Source organism: Hyperoodon ampullatus (assembly GCF_949752795.1).
Source record: "Hyperoodon ampullatus genome assembly, chromosome: 11".
Classification (NCBI taxonomy): Eukaryota; Metazoa; Chordata; class Mammalia; order Artiodactyla; family Ziphiidae; genus Hyperoodon; species Hyperoodon ampullatus.
The window spans coordinates 40,076,008-40,100,718 of NC_136924.1; the positions used below are offsets into that span (position 1 = coordinate 40,076,008).

The 24,711-nt window shown below is 56.2% G+C and overlaps 1 protein-coding gene across 1 annotated transcript; it reads left to right on the forward strand.

The window, feature by feature from the left end:
• Positions 1-1,725: 1,725 nt before the first annotated feature.
• Positions 1,726-24,305, forward strand: PARVG (parvin gamma; the record flags this gene model as incomplete). The annotated part of the gene is given in 15 exon segments (XM_079715039.1): positions 1,726-1,763; positions 1,765-1,807; positions 1,809-1,846; positions 3,175-3,269; positions 4,818-4,882; positions 6,196-6,298; positions 6,868-7,008; positions 7,838-7,953; positions 9,104-9,159; positions 11,888-11,910; positions 14,434-14,492; positions 14,715-14,783; positions 16,861-16,962; positions 23,648-23,720; positions 24,196-24,305. Coding segments are annotated over 15 exon segments (1,131 nt in total).
• Positions 24,306-24,711: the final 406 nt, after the last annotated feature.

Genomic DNA, 24,711 nt, shown 5'->3' on the forward strand with positions numbered 1-24,711 from the left:
CGATCTGTCTGCAGAGAAGTGGTGGTTAGCTTCCGGTCACCCAGCACCATCACCTATCGCTATGGAAACTCGTGATTTCAGCCTGACTCATGAAGATTCAAGCTCTAGAGACCAGCTTGAGTCTGCCCTGCTGTCCTGGGATCTCTCCTTCTGGAATTCCTCTAGTCCTTTGCACGTTCCCTCTACCTGGAACATTCTTACCCATCTTCTTCAACTGGCAAGCTCTTATACATCCGTCAAAGCCCACTTCCCCTTTGGAAAGACTTCCTGATCACCTAGGCAACAGTAGCCATCAATATTTATCCATTGAGTTCTCTTTGTGCCAAGCGTTGCTCTAGGCACTGGGACAAAGGAAACCTTAACGGGGCTGTGGTAAAGAATCATGAGAGGATCTACTCTTTAGATAAGGCAGCTAGGGAAGGCTTCCTGAAGGAGGAGGCACTTAAGCTGATGGTAACAATGTGAACTAAGCCATTTTAAAAGCTGGCATAGGGGCTTCTAGGCAGAGGGCACAGTAAGTGTGAAGACCCCAAAGAAGGTAGTTACGTGGCACTTTCAGGGAATAGAAAGGTGGTCAGTGTGGCTGGGAGGGCGTGAGGGCGGGAGAGGATACGAGATGAGGATGGAGGTGTAGCGGGCAGGTCACATGGGGACCTAGGGGCTGAGCTGGGCAGACTGGATTTCTTTTTTTTTTTTTAACATCTTTATTAGAGTATAATTGCTTTACAGTGGTGTGTCAGTTTCTGCTTTATAACAAAGTGAATCAGTTATATGGATTTCATTTTAAGAGCTATTGGACACCACTGACGGCTTTTGAGCGAGTTGGGTTGTGAAGTGGGTCCTCTGGTCGTCTGTGGAGAACAACTCCTGGGTGGGAGGTGGGGTGTGAGTGAAGCTGGCAACGCAAGTCCAGCTAGTAGAGGCTCCCGCGTGGTCCAGGAGAGAGGAAGTGGGGCCTGGCCAGGCTGGGGGCAAGGAGCTAGAGCTGACAGTCTGCTGATGGTGGGCCTGGGGGAAGCCGACTCCCAGCCTCTGGCCTCAGGAACTGGCTTGGTTTGCGTACTGGGGAGGCGAGAGGGAGAGAAAGAGGTGTGGCTGGGCCCCAGGGGCAGAGCTTTCCGGTGGGGCTGCAGCGGCATCGCTTTCAGAACATCAGGCCCTACAGCCCAGCAAGGAGGAAGCTCCCTGCAGACGCAGCCCGGCAGGCCCAGCAGAAGCCACAGGCCCCGGAGGAAGTGAGCTTCTTGCCCCTGCCTCTCAGCCGGCCCCTGTGGCCCCCGCCGACCTAGGGAACCCGGAACCTGTTTTGGTTTGGAATACGGGGACCACTGTTTGCGCTCCGTGGTCTTTGTTTCCTGGAGTGGAGGAAGCAGCCAGGTGAGTCCTCGCCTCTGGGGTTTTCTGCTCAGCCGTAATGCTCGGGCGCCTGAGCTCACACAGAGAGAGGGAGGGCTCCGAGGGGCCTCGTGGAAATGGAGCCCAGAGAGCACAGGCTTAGCTGAGCCGCCACCGGGAGGTAGCCGGCAAGGTAGACCCTGCGCCCCGGTGGCCCTCTGGCCACCCAGGCTTAGAGGCAGCCGTTCCTCCCGCCCCAGAGGCCCAGACAGCCAGCAGGGCACTGGCCCACCTCTCGTGTAGCCAGGCCAAGAGTTTCCCTTTCCACCCTGTCATCTCCCCTAAGCTTCATCCGATGCGTTGGGGAGAAAGGCAAGCCCCAGTCTCCAGATGAAGAAACAGAGGCCCAGGTCAGGGAAGGGGCTGCCCGGGGCTGCTGATGGCTGGAGGCCGCTCCCAGCTCTGCGTCCACTCAGCTGCCTTTGGCGAGCATCGAGTCCAGCCCCTCCTTGTAAGGAAATATCAGGACCAGAGAGGGGAGGGTATTTGCCCAAAGTCACACAGCCAGAATGAGGAGGAGCCAGCCCGGAACCCAATCTCTTAACCCCCAGGCCAAGTTCTTTCCTCTCCTCTGGCCACACCCTTTGAACCGAATCCTGTCCAAAAGGAAGCTTGGGAATATAGGGGATGGAGTTGGCCCAGTAGCTGTGTTCTCCCCCCTCCCACACTTTAGGGCAGGACGGAGCCACAGACAGTGCCCCAGTGTCCCCAGGCTGGCTGCCAGTGTGACAGGGTGGCTACAGCCCTGCGAATGCTTCTGTCTCTCCACGGCTCTGGGCCCTGCCGCTCCAGCCAGGCCTCCCCTGGGCTGGAGCTGACCACCAGCTTCTACTGCATGAGGCCCCTGCCCCAAATGTCTGCGTGGGGTTGGGAGTGCTGGGGAAGACCCAGGGGCAGGAGAGAAAGAGGGAGAGCAAGGCCCTTAGCCGAGCAGGAGAGGAAGTGAGTCCAGGGGACCAGGAAGGAGGTTCTGAATCTGCCGGGCCCGGGGGGAGCCTGGCCCCTGCCCCTGGCAAGGATGAAGAAGGGTACCTGTGGGCTCTGGGAATGCTGGCCCTTCCCGGCGAGCAAAGAGACCCCTAAACCACCACGACAGGCCAGGGTGACAAGCCCCGCTGTGGAGAACCTCGCTCAGAATTGGGGCCAGGCAGGGCCAGGCCACCCCCCTGAGAGCCCAGCCTGCACCCCAGTCCCGTCCACTCACTCACAGTCTGCGGTGCCTCTCTGTGTCCCCCTGACTCAGGCGCAGGGCCCAGAGAGGACAGGCCTGCTGTCCCCCAACCCCGCCCCCGCAGGAGCTCCTGGTCTGCAGATGTCACCCATCTGCGTGTTCACCGCAACCAGCCATAGTGGCTCCACGCAGCCCGCCCAGATTTCCCCCTGGAGCTCAGCCCGAGGGTCTTCTAGATCCATGAAGCTCTGAGAAGTGGGCTGCTCCCTTGGTCCTACTGCCCAGGGTGGGTGGGCTTCCCGTGTGCTGTAGTGGGGCCATGGGCTGGCCGCCCTGCACCTGACCAAGGACCCCATCTCGCGGCCGAGCCTTTGCCCAGGTCGAGACCTCAGTCGCTGCCTTTCTCCGCACCTGTGTCCTGCAAGGATCGGCTCCGAGCTTCCCTCTCACCAGGGGCCCCGTCCCTTTGCCCAGGCAGCGCGGTGACTTGTCCATCCAAAGCCAGCTCCCACCCTCTCTCTCCCTGTACCCCCTGGTCTGGAGGAAACGACACACAGAGTGAATTTAGAGTGACTCGGAGAGTGATGTCCTGTTTCCTGCATCCCCAGGGCCGGCAAGGCAGTGATGGAGCCGGAGCCCCTCTACAACTTGCTGCAGCTCCCCGGGAGGGCGGACGCACCGCCCGGGGCGACACTCTCACAAGGTGCCGGGCCGGCGGGGGATGGGGGGGAGGATCTGCATTGTAAGAACCGAACAAGCCGTGCTGGGTACTGCACTGCTTTTCTAAGTTGTCAACTGGACACTAGGTTCTGTCCAGCCTCTGCCTATGCCTTCTGCTTTATACTTGACCCCCTGCTTCTGGAACCTTCCACAGAATTATCCCCATATACCATATAACCGCACATCTCCATGTTAATGAGGGTACTGATTGCTGTGTGTGCCCACTCTGGGCTGGGGTTGTGCTGAGAACTTATACGCAGCATCTCACCGATTACTCTGAGGATGGGTGTTTTTACCTCCTTTGTACAGACAAGGAAACCGAGGCCCAGGGAGTAACGTAGCAGAGCGCCAAGGCCAGGGTCGCGGGGCTGGCTCTGTTAACTGGCATTCTCGGTTTATAAGTGGTTTCAGGTTGGAAAGCATCATGAGGAAAACTGCAGTTCGGGTGGTAGGGCTTAGTGATTTGAAAAAATATTTATTTTTTGTTTTAGAGTTGGTTTAGAGTTACTTAGAGTTCTGGCAGGCAGAGCTGGAACATGGTATGATTCAGAGTGGCAAGAAATCTGCTCCAGGAAAGGGCCACAGCCATTCACACACTTGCTCGCTCTCTCCCCAAGCGTCTGTCAAGGGCCCGCCCTCCTCTCGTCAGAGCACACGGGGCTGGGTGGTACGCAAAGGTTTTCAGAACGTCTAGACGTCTGCCTATGCCTTCTGCTTTATACTTGACCCCCTGCTGGACCACATGAACACAGAGGCAATGCATTTTGTGGATTTGGGCAAGGCCGCCCCACTTGGTGGCTCAGTTTCCCACCCCATCCTTTGGGACTCGATTCCAGAGGTCCCCCTTGGCCCTGACCCTTGTGGGTTCTGAGGTTCTTAAACTTGCAGGAGATGCTGACCCAGGTCTTGGAGCTCATAGGACGAGCCAGGCAGCCTCAGTGTCGTGCCCATACGGGGGAGCCAGACAGATGCCGGTGAACTCTGTCCTGGCCCCTTGGAGCCCAGGAATCTGGGCTCATCTAAGCCGTGGCTCCTTCTTATATATGTGGGTAGAGTTGCCAGGTAAAACAGAGGATGCCCAGTTAAATGTGAATTCCAGATAGACAAGAAATAGTTTTCAACTTTAAGTACGTTCCCAAAATATAAATACTGCAGTGTCTGAGGATGAGCTGGTGTTCATGAGGGAAATGCAGGGGGGAAGGGCATTAGTGGGGAGGCTGGAAGAGCATGGGCAAAGAAAGAGGTGCAGAGGATGAGGTGTGTCTGGGAAATCAATCTCTTTGGATGTTTGGTGCTCAGGGTGTGTGTGTGTGTCTGTGTGTGTCTCTGTGTGTGGGGGTGCATGTGTCTGTGCATTTGTACATGTGTGTGTGCAGGTGTGTGTGTGTGTGAGTGCACTTTTATGCACATGTATGTGCATGTGTGTGTGTGCGTGTGAAGCAGCGTGACCGATTTCCTCTTGTGGTCGAGGTGCCAGCTCTGGGGGAGGCCTGCAGGGTCCCCAGGCACATACGCTCATCTCTGCTTCCAGGAGAAAAGAAGAAGTTCCTGCCACCCACTTCCAGGAAGGATCCCAAATTTGAAGAACTGCAAAAGGTGTGGCATCCTTCTCTGACCCTCTTTCTCTGGAGGAGTCTTTTTGTCTTCCTGGGGTGGGGACCGCAGGCCGCCCCCTCCCCTCCCCGACCTCAGGCTGGTGGGTGGCGATCCCGCAGGCCCCTGGGAGACTTGCTGAGTGGCTGCGTGAAGGGATATTTACTGAGCACTGACTGTGTGCCTTTACGCACATGATCCCAGCAAACTTCACGGCCGTTGAGAGGGATCTGTTGTCACCTGCATCCCAGGGAGCAGATAGTGAGGCTCGGAGAAGTGACCTGACCTGTGGGGGACACATGGCTGGCCAGTGACAGAGCTGGGATTTGACCCAGGTTGTTGGCCCCCAATCTTGTGCTCCTTCTCTGGCTCAGCTGCCCAGGGCAGAGGACAGCTGGCGAAGTGGGCAGGTATAGGCATGCATCACCCACTTCTTGGTACTCTTCTTGGCTGTAGGACCAGCTGGGCACAGGCTTGGGACCTCCATTTTCCTCTGCCCTACTTCTGTAGTCTCCGAGGGGCCTTTCTGTTGCCTCCTCCAAGGAGGCCTCCTGGCCACCTTTGACCCCCTAGAGGATTTGTGGCCCATTTTCCATCCTTTTCTTCCTCGCTCCCATTCTGTCCGTCCCCCCATCTACTTTTCCCTCTACTGGGCCCTGGGACACAGAAGAAAAGCTGCTGGAGTGCTGACACTTCATCTTAGTTTGGGGTCCTCCAGAAACTGATCCTGAACTAAAGATTCAGGTGCAAATATTGAGTTGGGAGGTAATTGCAGGAGACAAGGAAGGGGAGCAGGGAAGTAAGACATGTGGGAAGGAGACACCCAGGGTGGGTGATGGAGCAGATGATGGTCGTCGGAGCTCAAGCCGGCTGGCAACCTCTGGGAGCCAGTATGGAGCGGGCACCTTGGAGTCTTCCTTCGGGGGCAGAGGAGCTGGGGTGTTTACCCACCAAGTCCCGTGTAGCTCGGGCTGCTCCCTTAAAGGGATGGGGTGCTGCTTCTCTGCACTTCTGACTTCCAGGGACAGCCCTCGGGCTCTGCTGCAGTTTGCAGGAGGGGGCGGGACACCAGCGCCCGTGTATTACCAAAACCTTACACAGAACAAACAATAGCCGGCAGTGCTCAGGTCTTCGGGAGCCCAGAGCAGGCCCCTGACTCAACCTGGGAGATCAGAGTAGGCTTCCCAGAGGAGGTGATGCTTTTCCTGGCCTTGAAGGACGGGTAGGAGTTGGCTGGTGGGAGGAGGGCAGAGCTGAGCCCGGTGAGAGGCCGGGTGAGGAGGGGCCCCGGGCCAGCTGTCTCTCGGGGCCCGCAGGTGCTGATGGAGTGGATCAATGCTGAGCTCCTGCCCGAGCACATCGTGGTCCGCAGCCTGGAGGAGGATATTTTCGACGGACTCATCCTGCACCACCTTTTCCGTAAGTGGCTGCGTCCAAAGCTGGGCAGTCCTGGAGGGCTGGGTGGTCCCGACTCCCCTTGGGCCAGCCTAGGGCCTGCTCAGTGCCCTCTGCGGTGCCCTTGGCAGATTGGCTGCAGGACAGCCCCACGAGCTATGGCTTCCTGAGCCCTTGCCATGGAGCAGGTGCAGTTAATCCTCAGAACAACTCTGTCCTGTGACTATGCCCGTTTTAAAGACCAGGAAACTGAGCTCTGGGAGGCCTGGGACCTTGTCCAAGGTCTCACTGTGAAGAAAGTAGGGGAGCCAGGGGTCTTGGCTTTAACCCCTGGGCCACCCTGCCCCACAGGAATGAGGAGCGGGTTGATGTGTGGGAGGCTGGGGGTGGGGGGCACAGGGATGGTCAACGTGAGGTGGGCCCGGGGCAGAGCTCACCCCATCGTGCAGCCTGCGTGGCCCGTGAGGAAGGACAGCACCCTGCCTCCCTGGAGGAAGCAGACTAGCTGTGGGTCCCCTGCAGGGGCCCCAACTGTCCCCCCCGCCAGCCGTTCCCACCCTCTCTCTCCCTCTTCCTCCTTCCCCTGCCCTCAGAGAAGCTGACTGGAGTCAAGCTGGACGTGGAGGAAATCGCCTTGACCGAGGCTAGCCAGAGGCGCAAGCTGGCCGTGGTCCTGGAGGCCGCCAGCCAGAGCCTGCAGGTGGAGGAGCCGCAGGCCCAGTGGAGCGTGGAGAGTGCGTGGGGCTCGTGTCAGTGGTGGTGGGGGGAGGCAGAGTCACAGCCCCCTACTCGGGGTGCGGGGGGTGCTGCCTTGAAGCACAGCACGAGGGTGATAAAAGGCAGCCTTGTCCATAATGCGGCCACTGCTTACTGAGTTCCAAGCATCACACACGCCCTCATCTACCTCGTCAGATGGGCACTAACCGTCCTGCTTCATTAATTTAGCTAAGTTGCATCTGCAGTGCCTGCTCGTAAGAAATGCGAGTGTGCAAAGCCCCACCCCGTTAACCATTTGGTATGATTTCCTGCCATTCCAACCTCTACATCTTCCCCATTTTCCAGATGAGAAAACCGAGGCCAAGAGACACTGAGTAGCTTCACCAAGGTTGGGTGGTGAGGATGTAACAGTTTTCAAAGCCGGTTTTTGTTGGGTCCCCTGCCACTACCTTCGCCACTGCAAGTCTCACATTCAGTAATTGATGTTTGTAATGTTGGCCCTGAATCAGGTCGCATTCAGCTTAAATCTCACAACTGGTTCACCCAGGGCCCTGCTGTAGGACATTTAGCTGTTTAAACAGCACTGCAGTGAACATCTGTGTGTTAAAATCCCCGTCCACAGGGTAGATTGTGCCCTTGGGCTGTACTTGCAGAAGAGGGTTGACTGGGGCCAAGTGTGACTATTTTTAGGTTCCAAATGTAGATCTCCGGACCTCTGCTCTCCTGAAGGCTGGACACAGAGCTCCTTGGCCTGTAGAGGGTGGTTGTGACGGTCAGGAACCCACCATGTGGCCCCAGGTTTGGTCGTCCCCCAGGGCTCTGACCTTGTGCCCCCTCCCCTCCCAGGCATCTTCAACAAGGACCTGCTGGCCACCCTGCATCTCCTCGTGGCCCTGGCCACGTGCTTCCAGCCGGACCTGTCCCTTCCAACCAATGTCAAGGTGGAGGTGATCATCATGGAGGTAAGGCACAGGGCACCGGAGGATGCCTGCCTGCTGGCTGAACATCTCGGGGCCGTATCGCCACACCTTGGATGGGGGCGTGCTGCAGGGGGCGGGGGCTGAACTGGGGTGAGTTCCAGGGAGCCATGAGAAGCACCGAATCCCACCAGGACAGCAGTGGGGGGTTGGGCTGGAGCTGTGGGCGAGAGATGCTGAGAGTCCAGTGAGGCCACGAGGAGGTCTGTGTGGGCCGGCCAGTCCCACTTACTCGGCAGATGGCACCTGCCTGAGGCATCACGAAGGTCCTGGCTGACGGCAACCACACGGGCCATAAGTGACCATCTGTTCACGGCCTTTCTGGAGTCTTCACACCACTGGGCCACAGCCACTGCCCTCTCACTGTGATGGTCTCATCCCTCGACAGATGGGTGTGACGAAGGTTCCAAGGAGCTTTTTGGGTTTCTCCACCCACGGGGTGCTCCCTGTCTAGCACGTGCAGGACTTCTGCTGTAGCTGATGCCCCGGGAGTCCATGCCTTCTCTCTCAGACAGACCCCGAGCACCACAAACAGGCCCCACCTGCTTCCGCTCCCCGCTCTCCCCTCCCCCAGCCCCTGGGTACCTGGGGAGCAGCCAGCTTCCCTTTAACCCACCCGACAGAACACGCTGAGTCCAGCCAAACTCAGGGGAATGCACTCTTAGTTGTTCAAAACAATTGACTTGAATTCTCCGCTGAGCAGTGTCATGGCTTTGTTTACACGTATGTAAATCAGAGGTGACTTCATTCCTTCATGCTTTCACCCACTCACTCATTCACTCACTCACTCACCCACTCACTCATTCATTCATTCACCCACTCATTCATTTGTTATTCAGATGAACACGTGTCCATTGATACCCTGTGAGCCAGGCCCTGGGCAGACTTTGGGGATAACTGGGGAACAAGGCAGACGCGGTCCCCATCCTCGTGGGGCTCCAGGCCTGTGGGAAGAAGGACAATTAAGCTGGCCCCAGTGGTGAGGGCTGCCCAGGAGGCCCCCTCGAGGAGCGGATGAGGCAGCGTAAACTGGGTCCCTTGGGGCTGCTTTGGCCACTACAGTCTCTTCTAGTGGCAGGCGTGGTCCTAGAATTTTCTGTGGTTCCCCCTTTCTGTCCCCTTTTCTCTTTCCTAGAGCACCAAGAGCGGCCTGAAGTCGGAGCTGTTGGTGGAGCAACTCACTGAGTGCCGGTGAGGGAGGGACCAGGGGCGGAGGCCGGCTGTGCTTTCTCAGGAATGGGCGGTGGAGCCTGGGGCCTGGGGCCAGGGGCGGGGCAGACCTGCCTGACCTTCCTGGGAGCGGCCCTTACTCTGCCAACCGCTCTAATTGCTGCGGGGCCTGCATTGGCCCTCACAGGGCTCGCCCTCCACCCTCCGCAAAGCCCGGCAAAACAGGAAGAGCTGGGGTCAGAAGGGGCTCTGGCCCTCGGTCATGAGGTCACACTGCAGGCACTGGGGGCCAGGAGGGACCCGGAAACTGGGGTCTCTGGACCCCAACCCCAGGCTGGTTTCCTAACACCTGGAGCCGGGTGCTGCCGGGAAGCCTCATCCATGGCGGGGAGATTCTGCAGCCGGGCGTGAAACTTACAACCAGTGCCAGGAGGCAAGGGCGCAGAGGGCTCACTCACACCACCAGCGCTTAGTGAGCACCTACTGTGTACAGGGTGGGGCTGGGGCCTGGAGTGCCCGGGTCGGCCAGCTGTCGGCCTTTCGTCTGTCCGCGCACGCAGGACACCAGAAGTCGATCAGCCAATGAGCTCTCCCCTCTGCCTCGACACCCACCTGCACAGCATGTGCTTCCTGGCAGAGTTGGAAACACTCACATCGGGATGAGGGCCGGGCACGTGCGCTCTGCAACAAGACAGCCTCAGAGTCCTGGGGTCTCGGAGAAGCAGGGGGTCCCATAAGGTGTCTCTGAACTGCAGGCCGCAGTTCAACCTTTAGAAGGGCCTTAGCAGTGCGGGACCAGGCTGGCCTGTGGCCTAAACTCCTGACTGCCTGGGTGGTAAAGGAAACCATACATGTACCTCGTACCCCCGACCCAAGCCCTCCAACACCCCAGCTGTGTTGTCTCTTCAGGGAGACATGGCCGTTTTGCATTCCTGGACTCCCTTTGGTTGGAGATTGTAACTGACCTCAGCCAAGGGTCCCTCCCTCCTGCCACCTGTAGGCTCACACATCCGGGCACCTGCCCAGGTCCCTGCCCCGTTTGCTGGGTGAGAGCCCAGCCCTGCTGCAGGCCCCTGGGTTTGGGACGCTTATTCTGCCCTATGAATTGTAGAATCTTTATTGGGTACAGGCAGAATGTTTCTCATCTTTGCAAAGTTGCCAGAGCTGCGGAGGGGCCCTGGCTCTCCCTGCCGGGCAGTATTTCTCCAGACCCTGCCACATGTGGCTGCCTGGCTTCCCCACTTTGCAGCCCACCCCGGTCTGGTCCAAAGGTCTTTCTGGTTTTGGTCAGAGAGTGGACTCCTTGCAGGAAAGTTGTGGATTCTCCTTTCTGGTCTAACACTTACTGAAGGCCTACTGTGTGCAGGGCACTGGGCTGTTTCAGCTCCCTTAACCCATTTTATCCTCAGCAACCCCAGCTGGGTGAGTTCAGTTCTGTTCTGCTCACAGGCTGGGCAGCCAGCCCCACCTGGACTGAAATCCCAGATTAGCCATGTCTGAGCTGTGTTCCCTTGGGCAAGTCACTCCCCCTCTCTGAGCTTCTTCACGCCTCTGATAAAGGGGGACCCGTGCCTACTTGTTGGGGCTGCTGTGAGAGTTATAGGTGATGTATGTGAGGGGACCTTCCCCCTCCTGTACGCCCCCAACCCTGAGGTCCTTCCGGTCTACGGCTCCTGGATGTCCACTGCGGATGGGGTGGGGGGAAGTGCTCAAACCTCTGCCAGTTGATGACGGGTAAGGTCTGTGGTCCAGGCGTGTGAGCCGAGCATGGCCAAGGACGGAGGAAGCAGACCTCTGCTGGTCCCTCCTGCCAGCGGGGCCCGTGTGCTCGTCGGCCCATTTACCCTCCCAAGGTCACCCTGGGAGGAGGGCTTGTCCCCCCATCGAACCACCACGGCCCCACCCCGACTCAGGGAGCCTAAATGACCTCCCTGGCGCACCTCTTCTCCCGTCATAGCCCTAAAATCACCCTTCTCAGCCGCTGATGAGCTCAGAAATGTCTGTGAGGGCAGCACAGGGACGTGTGCCCCTCCTGGCAGCTGCCTCCGTGCTGAGCCCTGGTTCTCAGGCTGCCCTCTCCACCCCCCAGGGCCACGGTCGGAGGGGCCGCCCGGCTCTCCAAGGAGAGTTCGGCCTACTTGGGGCTCAGAACCTTGCTTCTAGGAGGTGTGCTGGGGCGGAGAATTTAGCAACAAAGTCCAAGAAAAACCACTCAAGAACAATAAAAAGGGAGTGAAAGAAGCCAGACACAAGAGAGTACATACGATTTCATTTCATAGACGAACAGACAAAATGAAAGGCCAACAAGACAAATCAGAGCAGTGGTAACCTTTGTGGGGTGTAATGGGATGGGGGAGCACATTGGGGGTGCCAGGAAGGTTCTGTGCCTTGTTGGGGGTGGTGATTTCACACACACGTGTGCATATGTAAACATGCACCAGCTCTAAAGTTAGGATGTGTGTGTTTTTATTGTGTGTGTAATATGCCCCCCGCAAACTAAAACAGCAGCCAAAAAAGGACACAATCCAGACATTTCTAGGTGTGGGAGCCTCAGGGGAAGGTTTGAACCTCGTTTGCCATTTGCTTTCCACGAGGTCCCTGCCCGCTTACAGAGCTGCCAGGAAAAAGCAACTCCCCAGTTTGTCAACCTTCCCACTGCTGGGTCTTGTCATATGAAGAGACTACAGGTCTGAGGATGTTATTTTTTAACCATGTGTTTCCTTTTTCCCCCCTACAATTTTCCCTTTAGCACAGACAAGGACCAGCCTTCGAGTGAGTACTTTCCTAATTTAGGGAATCTTTTTCTACTGGACACGTGTGGAGATAAACATGTTATGATGACAGGTTGATTATTGGGTGTGCTCACAGTTCCTTTGTGGTCTGCTACGTCTATCTCGAGCCCTCTTGTCCATTTGTCCCTCCTTCTGTCTGTCTGTCCATGGATCTGGCTGTTCCTTCTTATGATACCGCTCATATGGGTAGAGAGATTTATAATTCCCATCGGCAGCAGCTATGGAGTGTTCAGTGTGTGGGCTCTGGAGCCAGGCAACCTGGGTTCAAACACTAATTCCCCCATTTATTAGCCACGTGAACTTGGGCAAGTGTCTGAACCGGTCTGTGCCTCAGTTTCCTCATCTGTAAAATGGGATTAATAATGGCACCCACCTCTTAGAATGGTGGTGAGGGTGAAAAGGTACCTTGTGAATGTGCTTAGCACAGAGTAAGTGCTTAATAGTGATTGTTCACTAATTTGGCTGCTACTTTTGTGACAGAGATCTTCACCAATCAACTGATTAACCCAACCTTTCCTTCTTCATTCATTCATTCCTTAGTCAGTCTGCCTGGCCAGTTGGTCATCCATCCATCCTTATACCAATCCATCTATCCATCCATATACCAATCCATTCATCTATTCATCCATCCATCCACCCATCCATCCATGCTTCTATCCATCCATCCATCCATCCATCCATCCATCCTTCTATCCATCCATCCATCCATCCATCCACCCATCCATCCATCCTTCTATCCATCCATCCACCCATCCATCCATCCTTCCATCCATCCATCCATCCATCCACCAACCCATCCATCCATCCATCTTAACATTATTTTTCCTCTTTGAACCTTACCCACTTGGGACAAAGAGCTGTATGGGCAAGGGATTCTCACCTGCAGAGGAGGAAATAGTGACCTGTGAGGGGCTTCTGAGAACAGGGGCTGAGAAAGGTTGAGTGGGGAAAGGGAGGAGAGGGGAGGCACGAGGGAGGCTGGTCGGATGGCTGTGTGTGCATGTGTGGAGGGGCAGCCGGAGGACACAGGGGTTGCCTAGGGAGCAGTGTTTGTTAGGGGGCCGCATGAGGCTGGGTCACACAATGAGGGGCAGGGACATGGAAAAGGGCTCCCTTAAAACCATTTCTAGCATGTCCATCCTGTTCTGGCCTGTGCCATCCGAGTGCACATTGGCCTCTGAATTCCTGGCTCCTTCAGGGACACAATTTCACTGACCACAGGCCAAGAGGTCTGGGAGGGACCACGGGTGTTTCCACCATGTTTATTGGTTTATGGGGGATTTTAACGTGCATGATGCTATCTGGTGCTACTTTTCCCCCTTCACTAATGAGGGAACTCAGGCACAGAGTGGTGAAGTGACTCGTTCAGAGTCACACAGCAGCTGACTGGCAGAATCAAGAGGGAAATTCTTCTCGGTTGGGTATTCAGTGCCTGCGGAGCACTCTCCCCAGGGGAAGGTGAAAAAGCTGCATAGCTGCGAATAGTAGGAATGCAGCTTGTGGGAAAAGGGCATTAGTCTGAGGACTTGGCACCTCTGAGGCTGGACCAGTGGCCTGAGCTGCTAAGATGCAGCTCCATGGGCATGACTCAGCTATGGAGGGCGCTGGTCTTTTGTGCGCTGTAGCAAAGTTCAGACTCTCTGGGGGGGCTGGGTGCCCTTATTCTGCCAATCCACAAACGCTGCGGAGGAGACCACTGGGCCAAGAGTCAGTGTGGGGCTGGTCCCTGCTCAGCCACCTGTGGCAGTTCCTGTGGGCTTGTGGGTGGAGCAGGGAACCAGCAGGAGGCGGGGCAAGTTCCCAGAGGAAGGGATGGCGTCCGCGGCAGGAAAGATGACCGTTTATTTAAGTCCTACTGTGTGCCCAGCCACCATCACAAGTGTGTTATCTGCTCCCAGACTGGATATTTACAATGATCCCGGCTAGTAGTTATTATCAGCCATACTTTACAGATGAGTAAAACAAGGCACAGAGAGGGGAGGTGATTCTCTCCAGGCCACACAGCCAGGGGAGCAGTGACTCTGATCCAGACCTGTTCTTTTTTTTTTTTTTTTAAATGTTGAGCCTTCTTTTAATTTATTTATTTTTATTTTTGGCTGTGTTGGGTCTTCGTTTCTGTGCAAGGGCTTTCTCTAGTTGTGACAAGCGGGGGCCACTCTTCATCGCGGTGCGCGGGCCTCTCACTGTCGCGGCCTCTCTTGTTGCGGAGCACAGGCTCCAGACGCGCAGGCTCAGTAGTTGTGGCTCACGGGCCAAGCTGCTCCACGGCATGTGGGATCTTCCCAGACCAGGGCTCGAACCCGTGTCCCCTGCATTAGCAGGCAGATTCTCAACCACTGCGCCACCAGGGAAGCCCCAGACCTGTTCTTTAATTCAAGAACCTTGAGATAAAACTACATCTCCCTCGAGACTCGTTATTCTGAGAAACTTTGGTGGAAAAAAGTCCCCGTTTGGCCCAAAGATAATAGCATCGTAATGAGGTGTTTAATGGATCTGTCTGCAGAGGACGTCTTTGATGAATTATTTAAGCTGGCTCCGGAGAAAGTGAATGCTGTGAAAGAGGTAAGAGAGGTCGAAGTTCCAAGAGTACCTCCTGCCACCCGCCCACCCACCGCCTGCCTGCCTTGAGACTGGGGGTGGGAGTGGGGCAAAGGGAAAGGAATCGGGTCCTCACTCTGCAACTGCTGTGCGCCGGGTGCTGTGCGGGGGCCTTTTTGTGACCCCCAAGTGGGAAGGTCGCAAACCCGAGCTGGGGACCTGGGGCCCTTGTTCTTCCCTGCGTAGGCCGTAGTGAACTTCGTCAACCAGAAGCTGGACCGCCTGGGCCTGTCTGTGCAGAATCTGGACACCCAGGTAGGGACTCAGCTGCAGGGCCTGGGGTAGGGAAGGGGCCTGGGGAGGCGGTTCCACAGGGCCCTGGGAGCCTGGGCCCATCCTACGTGGCCTGGCGTGTGTCACCTCTTGGAACCTTGGGGCTCTCCTCTCCAGTGGGGATGTGGCTGGTAGGTGGTACTGCCAACCAGGGGCACAACGGGGATGCTGTGAAGTGGGGATCTCGGGGTTTGTCTACGCTGTTATTACTTTTCATTGTAAAAGAACCACTTTTCAGCTTTTTTCAAAATTAATCTTGGTCTATCCAACCCCAAGACTCAAAGCACATGAGGTTTCCCTAAGTGCATTCGCTCGCAGCGTCTATTAGGTTGTGCCGTGTGCCAGGAGGGGTTGTAGATGCCGACACAGCCCCATGTCTGTGGACTCCCTGAATCGCCCAGCCCACTGTTCTGGGGCAGAAACAGAGTCTTAGGAGGTCAGCCTTCCCCAGTGGGTCATGGCCTCCCACGAGGATGCTGTGCCCTGTGGTTTCCCTCAACACAGTGGGGCGCAGAGAAGCTATGAAGCTAATTGCCAGCCCAGGGCCTTCAGGGCAGCAATGGAGCCTGCTGGACCCTGGGCTCATTAATTGGGCATGGTGGTGCAGGGGTCGGGCCACATGGGTTTTGCTCACACAGCATGACTGGGGGCAGGTGGTGAGGTCAGGTCTGGTCACTGGAGCTGCTGATGTCTCAGGCACAGCCTGACATTAGCCAGCAGGGAATGGGGTTGATATACCCCTGTGCCTGGTAGCTAAAGCCGATAGAGCCCTCACCATGTGCCCGGCCCTGAGCAAAGTGCTTTGCATACATTAACTCACTGACTCCTCCCAACAAACTCTTTAGGTGGGAACTGATACTATCCCATTTTACAGATGAGGACAATAAACGCAGGAAGGTTAATTAACTTGTCCAAGGTCACACAGTGATTAACTGGTGGGCCTGGGATTTGAACCCAGGTTGCAGAGGCCAGAGTTTGTGCTCCATCACCACCTCGCACGGCGGCCACGTGAGAAGTCTATGTGTGACGTGGTGTGGTGACACTGCAGGGTGGAGATAGCAGACTCTGAAGCTAGATGGGCACGTGTTGCTCCTGGGCTCTGAGGACACCTCCTCCACCTTAGCTGTGTGGCTTTGGACCTGGACTTCTCTGAACCTCAGGCTCCTCTTCTTTTAAAATGGGTACAGGGATACCAACCTCATAGAACTGTGAGTAATGAATGAGATGATGAGCATCCAGGTGTTCTGTGTATTACCTGACACACTGTCCACACATAATAAACAATACATTTGTGGTTTTATTACATTTTATGTGGGAATAAACAAGATGATTTCTTAGGTTTACATTCTACCTGTTTCATCTTTCTCTCTCCCTTGGTAAAATAATGACATTTGGAGAATAATGGCACATGTGAGGGTGGTATTTCGACTGCTGGATAAAAGGGGATATTAAAGTCCCTGGTATTTTGGTGGTATTACCAGGGAATATGCCAAACTAATAGCATCAGAGCAGACCTAATATGAGGAAATTCCATTAAGGACTTTGCGTGGTGGCTTTTCCTCCAACATTCAATCTTGTGTTTTGTGTCTTTGAAGAGACTGAATACGATTATATTAGCATATGATGTGCTGGTGCTAGGGTGACAGCTTTATCTCTGAACATACAGACAAAACAGACAAATACAAATGTGGCAGCCAGCAAAATGAGCCCGGTGTGCTGTTCTCTGCCTTTTCCTGATGGAATTATTTACACTTAACTTTGTTTTCTCCTGGGCTTCTGTAGCTCATGGAACAATATGTGGTTTAAAAAATGATTTGAAGCTATTTTACAGAAAATGTCAAAATAGCTCATTTTATTGAGCGCATGCTCTGTGCTAGGCAACAAATAACTGCTTTATACCTGCTGCTGTTTACAACTCTGTGAGGTCAGGGTGTCGTCCCCATTTCTCAAAAAGGAACCTGAGACTCAGAGAGCTTGTGTGACTTCCGCAGGGTCACACAGCCTGTAAAAGGCAGAGGGGACCCTCCAGGCTATCTGCCTCCCATTCCCTCCTTTGTAGTTTGCAGATGGAGTCATCTTACTCTTGCTGATTGGACAACTGGAAGGCTTCTTCCTGCACTTGAAGGAATTCTATCTCACTCCCAAATCTCCTGCGGAAATGGTAAGTTTTCCAGAGATTTTCCTTAGGGGTCTACCTCTAGATAGACAGATCTAGGAAATTGGCATGATCGGTCTTTATTTATTCACTTCCAGGTGAAGTAAGGGTGAAAGGAAACTTTGTTTGTCCATATGTCTGCCCATCCATCCACCAGCCTCACCCATAGACCCTCACACCTATCCACTGACTTATTCATTCACTCATCCACCCAATTCATCCACCCATTCACCTGCCTGCACATCCATCCATCCACTTGCCCATCCATCCACCTGCCCATCCATCATCCATCCATCCATCCATCTACCCACCCATCCACCTGCCCATCCATCCATCTATCCACCCACCCATCCACCTGCCCATCCATCCATCCATCTGTCTACCTGACCATCCTTCCATCCATCCACTTGCCCATCCATCCACCTGCCCATCCATCATCCATCCATCCATCCATCTACCCACCCATCCACCTGCCCATCCATCCATCTATCCACCCACCCATCCACCTGCCCATCCATCCATCCATCTGTCTACCTGACCATCCTTCCATCCATCCACTTGCCCATCCATCCACCTGCCCATCCATCATCCATCCATCCATCCATCCACCCACCCATCCACCTGCCCATCCATCCATCCATCCACCCACCCATCCACCTGCCCATCCATCCATCCATCCACCTGCCCATCCATCCATCCATCCATCTATCCACCCATTCATCCACCTGCCCATCCATCCATCCATGCATCCACCTGTGCATCCATCCATCCATCTATCCATCTATCCATCCATCCATCCACCCATCTATCCACCTGCCCATCCATCCATCCATCCATCCACCCGACCATCCATCCATCCATCCATCCATCCATCTATCCACCCATCCATCCACCTGCCCATCCATCCATCCATCTATCCATCCATGCATCCACCTGCACATCCATCCACCCATCTACCTGACCAACTATCCTTCCATCCATCCATCCATCCATCCACCTGCCCATCCATCCATCTACCTGTCCCCCACCCATTCACCCATGCACTGGATCCATCATTTTCTGAGGTCCTCTTGGCATCAGGCCCCGTGGGCCATAAAGACAATCCAGCACAGCTCCTGCTTTTGAGGACCGCTCACTCTCCACCCACTGTACTCCCAATGATGTGTGGTATTCGAGGGCTGTGATGAAGTGCCTTGGCTCATGGTGGGTGGGCCGGTTGGGGACCTGAAAGGAGGCGTGGTTAGTAGGACCTGCAGCAGTCAGGAGAGGCCTTGCGTGAGAGGTGGCCATGAAATTGACTGGGGCTGGGTTCGCAGTGTTAACTAGGAGGGGCACCCCCAGGGGAAGGGAACAGGGTCAGCCGAGGCTCGGATGTGGCAAGGGTTCTGGCCGTGTGGGGGTCAGGAGTTCCCATGTGGACCCTGGCACCTGGGGGGCTGGTTGGGAGATGGCTGTGTTAGTCCAGGCGGAGGACTCTGGTCTCTGCCTGCACCTCAGGCTTTTTGCCCCTAAAATGTGCTCACAGTCCCTGCCCTGCCACCCCTCAGACCACACAAATAATAGGAAAGAGTTTGGAGCATCACAGAGGTGGAAGCATCCAGGGGCATGTGGTCCCTGGTCCCCCAGACCCGCCCAGGACCCCAGGTGGCCAGCTTCTCTCTGTCTGCCCCAGGGTCCCAGGGACGGCTCAGTGGCAACCCAGGGTAGGAAGGCACCCTTTCATCCCTCCACAGAGAGGGGACACCAGGCAGGGCTGGGTGCTGGTTCCCAGTGCCAGACTTGGGGAGTTTCTGGGAAAAGGAAAGATTTTGGTCCCCTTTGATGTGCCCATGGCCCTGGGGCTGGTTCAAACCTCAAGGCCTGCCTGGGGTTGGGGGGTGAGCCTGTACACACTTGACCCTGGCCCAGTTCCAGTTTCGATCTCTGCCTGGCCCCCACATATCCGCAGCCCTGTCTGTCCCTGCTTCTGGCTGCAAGCCTGACCTACCCGGTCCCCTGCCGAATGTTCCAGGCCCGCCTTCCCAGCCTGCCTGACCCCCAGCCGCAGCCTCACTGCCCGCCTGTGGTCCTTACTCGGCCTGGGCCTCTGGCATCTCCAGACCTTTCCCAGGCCGTTCTCTAGGCCCATCCTGCCTCCTGCTTTGCTTCAACCCGCTTAGCCAGGTGGTTGGCTCTGACCACCTTATCCCCTCTGAGCTCTTGGGCGTCCTATAGGGCCCCGAACCATGGCTACTCTCACGTTCTCTTGGAGTTCCTACCTGCCTCCGGCCTCACCTGGCCCTTTACCCCATTTCTCCCTCACTCCATACCCCTGTGAGGGAGGCAGGGCAGGGTTGTATCTCCATTTTACAGAGGGGAAAACTGAGGCTTTGGGACATGCCCAGGGCCATCCAGCTACTCAGTGGCAGGTCTGACACCAGGACTGGCCACCCAACCCTCAGCCCACATTTTCCCCTTTGCAGCAGGAAGATGCCATCTTTGTGGGCATCATCTCCACCTTCCCAGGAGGCAGGGGTGCTCTTGACTTGAAGATTGATTTGGGGCTCAGATTCCCAAGAGCTGAGAAGCAAACAGGCTAGAGCAGTGCAGTGTTTGTAGCTCTAGTGGTGGTAGAAACAGTGGTCAGCACTTACTAAGTTCTTGTCCTTCACCAGGCACTGTATTAATCAGCTATTGCCACGAAAATGCTGTGTAACAAACCACCCAAACAACCAGTGGCTTAAAACTGCAATCCTTCATTCTCATGGATCTGCAGGTCGGCCGGGTTTGGCTGCTCTAGACTTGGCTGGGCTCCATTACTCACGCGGGATGGGCTGGGCGTCAGGCCATCTAGGCTGGGGTCACTGGGGCTGTCCAGCTCTGTGCCACGTGCTTCTCGTCCTCCTCCTGGGACTGGCAGTGAGCCTGGCATGGTTTTTTCACAGCAAAGGCAGGGACACAGAGACAAAGCAGAACACACAAGGTGCAGGCTCAGACCTGGGGTGCTGTCACTTCCTCTTCATCCTCTTGGCCAGAGGAGGCCCTGCGGCCTTGGTGCGGAGGCGGGAGAGCCCTGTGGTGTGTGGTGCAGAGACGATGCAGAACTGGGCCCAGGGAGGCGCTTGCTTCCCTGGATGAACTTGCTAATTCCTCCCCACATCGGGCCCCTGAGTAGGAACTATTCCCCATCCCCATTTTGCTCTGGGGAAACTGAGTTCAGAGAGAGCTAGTAAGCTGGTCAGGAGCACACCACTGGTTAGGGTCGAGGTCAGACTGGCATCCAGGCTCGTCCGTCTCCAAAGCCAGAGCCGCCTCCTTGTGTCCTTCCTAGGGAGCCAGGATGAGCCCCATGGGAGACGGGGGCGGGGTGGTGGGCCCAGAAGGAGGCTCGCCCGGAGCTGTGGGGACAAGGGGGGCTTAGGTGGGTCAGAGTGAGGCTGAGACTATGGCACTGACCTTCATCCAGAAGGCAGGAGGCCTATGTGTGATCAGTGATGAGGGTGGAAGGATGGAGACGGGCAGGTCACACGTGGGCCCCCTGGGGACGAGGGGCTCGGAACAGCACAGGGGTCCCCTCTCTGTTACTCAGGTGTTGGGGATGTCACACCTGAGTAATGGGATGTCAAGGTGTGATCACTATTTGCTCACCTCCAACCCCTAGTTAGTTACAAGCCAGGGACAAACGTCCCAACTTCTAAGGCCCCTGTGTGCAGGCAGCCTGCCAACTCTACCGGCTTTAGGAACGGCTTCAGGACCGGCTTCCAAAGATGAGCCACAATCTATGTGGGGGAAAAGAAGCAGCCTCTCAGCTCAGCCCCAAGAATGCATTTTTATGGACTATTGTAGGAAATCTCAGCCACAGGAATGTGTAATAAAAATGCTGAGGAAGTCATTAGCTGAAGAGGGCAGGAACGGCGGCCCTTTCCGAGGAATTGTTATCTCTGCAGCGTGGCCTCTGGCAATTGAATTTCTCGTTATCAGACCTTTGCCAATGGCGTCTACGTGAGGTTGCCATTCCCTGAGGGAAGAGGAGTACGGGTGGAGGAGAGAGGCGATCATTTTCTCTGCAGAAATGAAAGCACGGGGGCCAAGAATCTCTGGCTTCCTCCTACATGCAATTACTTCTCCCAGGGACGATTTGAATGCATCCTTCTGGGTCGTAACCTTCTCTCAGCTCCATACTTTCATCATCTCAAACTGTGCGCGGAAGAAAAATGGTGCTTTGGGTAGAGCGTGGTGGCATCAGGCTGGAGCCTGGGGCAGCTGCTTCTGGTCAGACTGAGCATTGCCGAGGAGTGTGACCCATAGAAACAAGTGCAATCACTGCTCTAGTTGATGGCAGCAATTCTCAAATTCCACGACAGCAGGCAGTGGGTCTGGGTTTGCCCCTGTTGCGTGGCCAGTGCATAGTAGATGCTCAATAAATATTTTTTAAATAAGTGAAGGAAGTCTTTCCAAGACACTGGTCCCATGAGCTGCTCTGTGACAAATGGATCCTATGGTCAAGTCACCTGGGAAAACATGCACAGTCTTGAAGGCTCATGACACACCAAAACATATTCAAGGCTCTGAGAAGTCCTGCAGTGGAGGATTTCCATATAACTTTGTCGAAGCCAACATTTCCCAAAGCCGTTTGGCTTTCTGCACCCTGGACCACGCTGTGGGGATGTGGGCTTAGAGGGTGAGCGCATCAAAGGCAGGGCTGCAAGGCGGGGGAACCCAGCCCGGCTGTCTTCGTTCTCACTCTGACATTTACTTTCTGTGTGCCCTGTAAATGGTGTTCATGATGAAAATGAGAATAATAGCAACAGTTGTAACCCTCATTTTCCAGAATTTTCCAGTCGGGGGAAGGCTTGGGGACAAAGGCACGGGATGAGCAGTGGAGGTCTTAGCCCCTCACTCTGAGGTTTGCTTGCACCTGGTCTGGACATCCCCAGAGGTGTGTCTCACCTGCTTGGGAGCATTGGCACCTGTGACAACCTTGGTTTCTTCTTCTTGACGGGCTCTAGAGGGGACAGCCCTGCTGGGCTGGTGACCCAGCCTCTGCCACTCTCTCTCTTGCATCTTGGGCCCACCTCAGTGCCTCTGTCCATCTGATGCTCCATCAACTCTCCCCCGTGGAGAAGGGCTCTGCTCACTGCCTTCCAGATCCCTGTGGTCCCTGCACGGCCACCAGCTGCCATAGAGGACTCTGGCCCCTTGCCCGGGATGTGGCAGGAGTCCTTGGAGTGGGTGGAAGATGCTCCCCCGGACCCTGCCCTGTGCCCTTGGACCAGGACTGTGACCTGCCCCTTTCCCTCTCAGACAGAGTTCTTTCTCAGGGGCTTCAGGCCCTCCTACATGCCTCACTTCCCAGCCCTTGTAGGAGCCCGAACAGCTGGAATTTGCAGGGAAGCCCTGGCTCTGCCTTTATTATTCCACCTTCAAGTCTTGCCTTGTGGTTCTCATCCTGTGTCCACCATCACACTTGGATCTACACGGCAGCTTGGAAAGACCTCTGGAAGACGCACTATTCCCCTTGTACAGATGAGGGGACAAAGGCCCAGGCAGGACACGTGCCTTGTCTGACCTGTGACTTGTGACCTAGTGGGGCGGGTGCACAGACATCTAACCCAGATCTGCCCAGACTCACCAGGAGGTGACCGCAGGCGGCCTAGGCAGGGCGGCCTCCTCGGATGGGCCTTGCTCATCTGCTGCTCTGCCAGCCGGGTCTCTGGGCCCCTGGCTAGGTTGCCATGGGAACTGCCTGGCCTGTTTGAAGCAGGCTTTGGGGCTGGTATGGTCGGCAGATGGGGAGGGAAGTGACCAGCACAGCCGGCCACCAGTCTGGGACATCCAGTCAGCACAGTGGGCCTGAGACCATTGAAGGAAGGACCTGCTTGAGGTGCCAGTGAGTCGGGGACTCAGCCAGCTTTATCCTTGGCTCATCCTGCCATGCCCCATGCCCTCTTCTTTACCACACCAGCCTGCTGCCCCAAGGAGAAGGGCAGGGGTCTTTTCAGTGGGATCTGAGGCCCCAGGGAGAAACTAGCTGTGAAAAGAGAGGACTCCACTAACAGAGGGGCTGCTCTGAGCCGAGGGCTGATGGGGCTCCCCAGGGCCCACCACCTGTATCAGCGGAGATGGTGGAGACCCCACTTTGCAGGGAGCAAATGGAGGCCCCGAGGCACCAAGGGACTTGCTCGAGGCTCCCCAGGACCGAGCGGGGATCCGAACCTGGGTGGGCCTGACTCTGGCCCAGGTATTCTCCTCAGTGCTGGGAGTGGTGTCTCAGGCGCCAGACCAGGCAGAGGGGTGGCACAAAGGGCAGGCACCTGGGTAAACGTGGCTCCTCCAGCCCCCAGTCTGCTTTGCAGGCACCTGGTTCCGACACTTTCCGTCTTGTGAGTTCAGATGAGCCCTGTGGCCTCTCTGAACGTCGGTCTCCTCATCTATGCTTTACCCATGGAACTCAGCTGTCTGTTCCTGAGGGAGTCTGTTGCTCACGGGTTTCGGGGCTGCTTCGGAAAAGATCAGGATGAACCCATGCTCCCTCCCCTGGTTAGTCCCCTCACTTGTCAGGACTCACCCCCAGGTGTCACCTCCACCAGGAAGCCCTCCCTGATCCCTGGGCTGGGTGCCTTCCTCAGGGACTGCCTTTCCCACTAGAGGTGGCCTCCTTGCTGAACGATGGGTCATCGTGCTGACATCTGATGGGGTCTTGTCATTGTAGCTACACAACGTCAGCCTGGCCCTGGAGCTGCTGAAGGATGAAGGCCTTCTCAGTCACCCCGTCAGACCAGAAGGTGAGTGCAGGGCACTCGTGGGCAGCCAGCCTCAGGCGAGCGCCACAGAGCGGGGCACGGGGCGTGGGGACAGCCGTGTGTTGGTGCAGCCTCTTGCCTGGCGCTTGCTGAGTTTTCCTAGGAGGGGCACTGTGTCCACAGCCCCTACCCACACCAGTGGAGGATGGTCCTGGGGAGAGGAGATGGGGGACTGAGGTCCCTGGGGATGGGCTGTTCGGAGGGCTGAGGCCTCGAGGAGTTGCAGTGTTGGGGGCCCCACAAGAGGGTGCCGGGGAGGAGAAGGAGGTAGCACGCCCTGTGATGGGTCCTGGGACTCAGGCCTAGCTTGACCGACTGTCCTGGTTTGCCGGGGTCTCTCCTGAGTTTAGCACTGAAGGCCTGTGTTCCAGGGAACCCCCTGGTCCCGGGCAAAGATGGACGGTTGGCCACCCCCTGCCCAGGCCTGAACCCTGCCCTCCTCTCCCCTGGCCCGCAGACATCGTGAACAAGGACACCAAGAGCACGCTGCGGGTCCTCTACGGCCTGTTTCGCAAGCACAAGCTGAAAGAAAGCACGGACAGGGTGCCCCTGGAATTCCCAAATTAACCGTCACAGCCCCAAAAATCTGCTTCTCAGAGCCTGCCTGCCAGGCCCGGCTGGAGGTCCTGAGGGCCGCAGAGGGATCTCCTCGCCGTCCAGCCAGCCCCTGGGCCTCTCACTCTTAGCCTGTGTGTCTGTGGCACACCCCAGCCCCCCCTTCCCTCTCTGCTGTTTCCATTTGTCTGAATATCTTTGAACTCACTAAGCGTGCATTCGTTCTGAGCCAACCTCTGGCCTCGCTCAGTTTCTTTTAACAAATGTATTTCCGGGAGGGATGTGGGGAGCCTGCCGTTGTCCTGGGAAGGGCCCCGCTAAATGTGCGTGAATATGAGCTGACCCCCCATCCCCACGCAGCCTCTCTCCCCACAGGGTGGGCGTGGGAGAGGCTCTTGTCTCTGAGGCCATCCCTGGG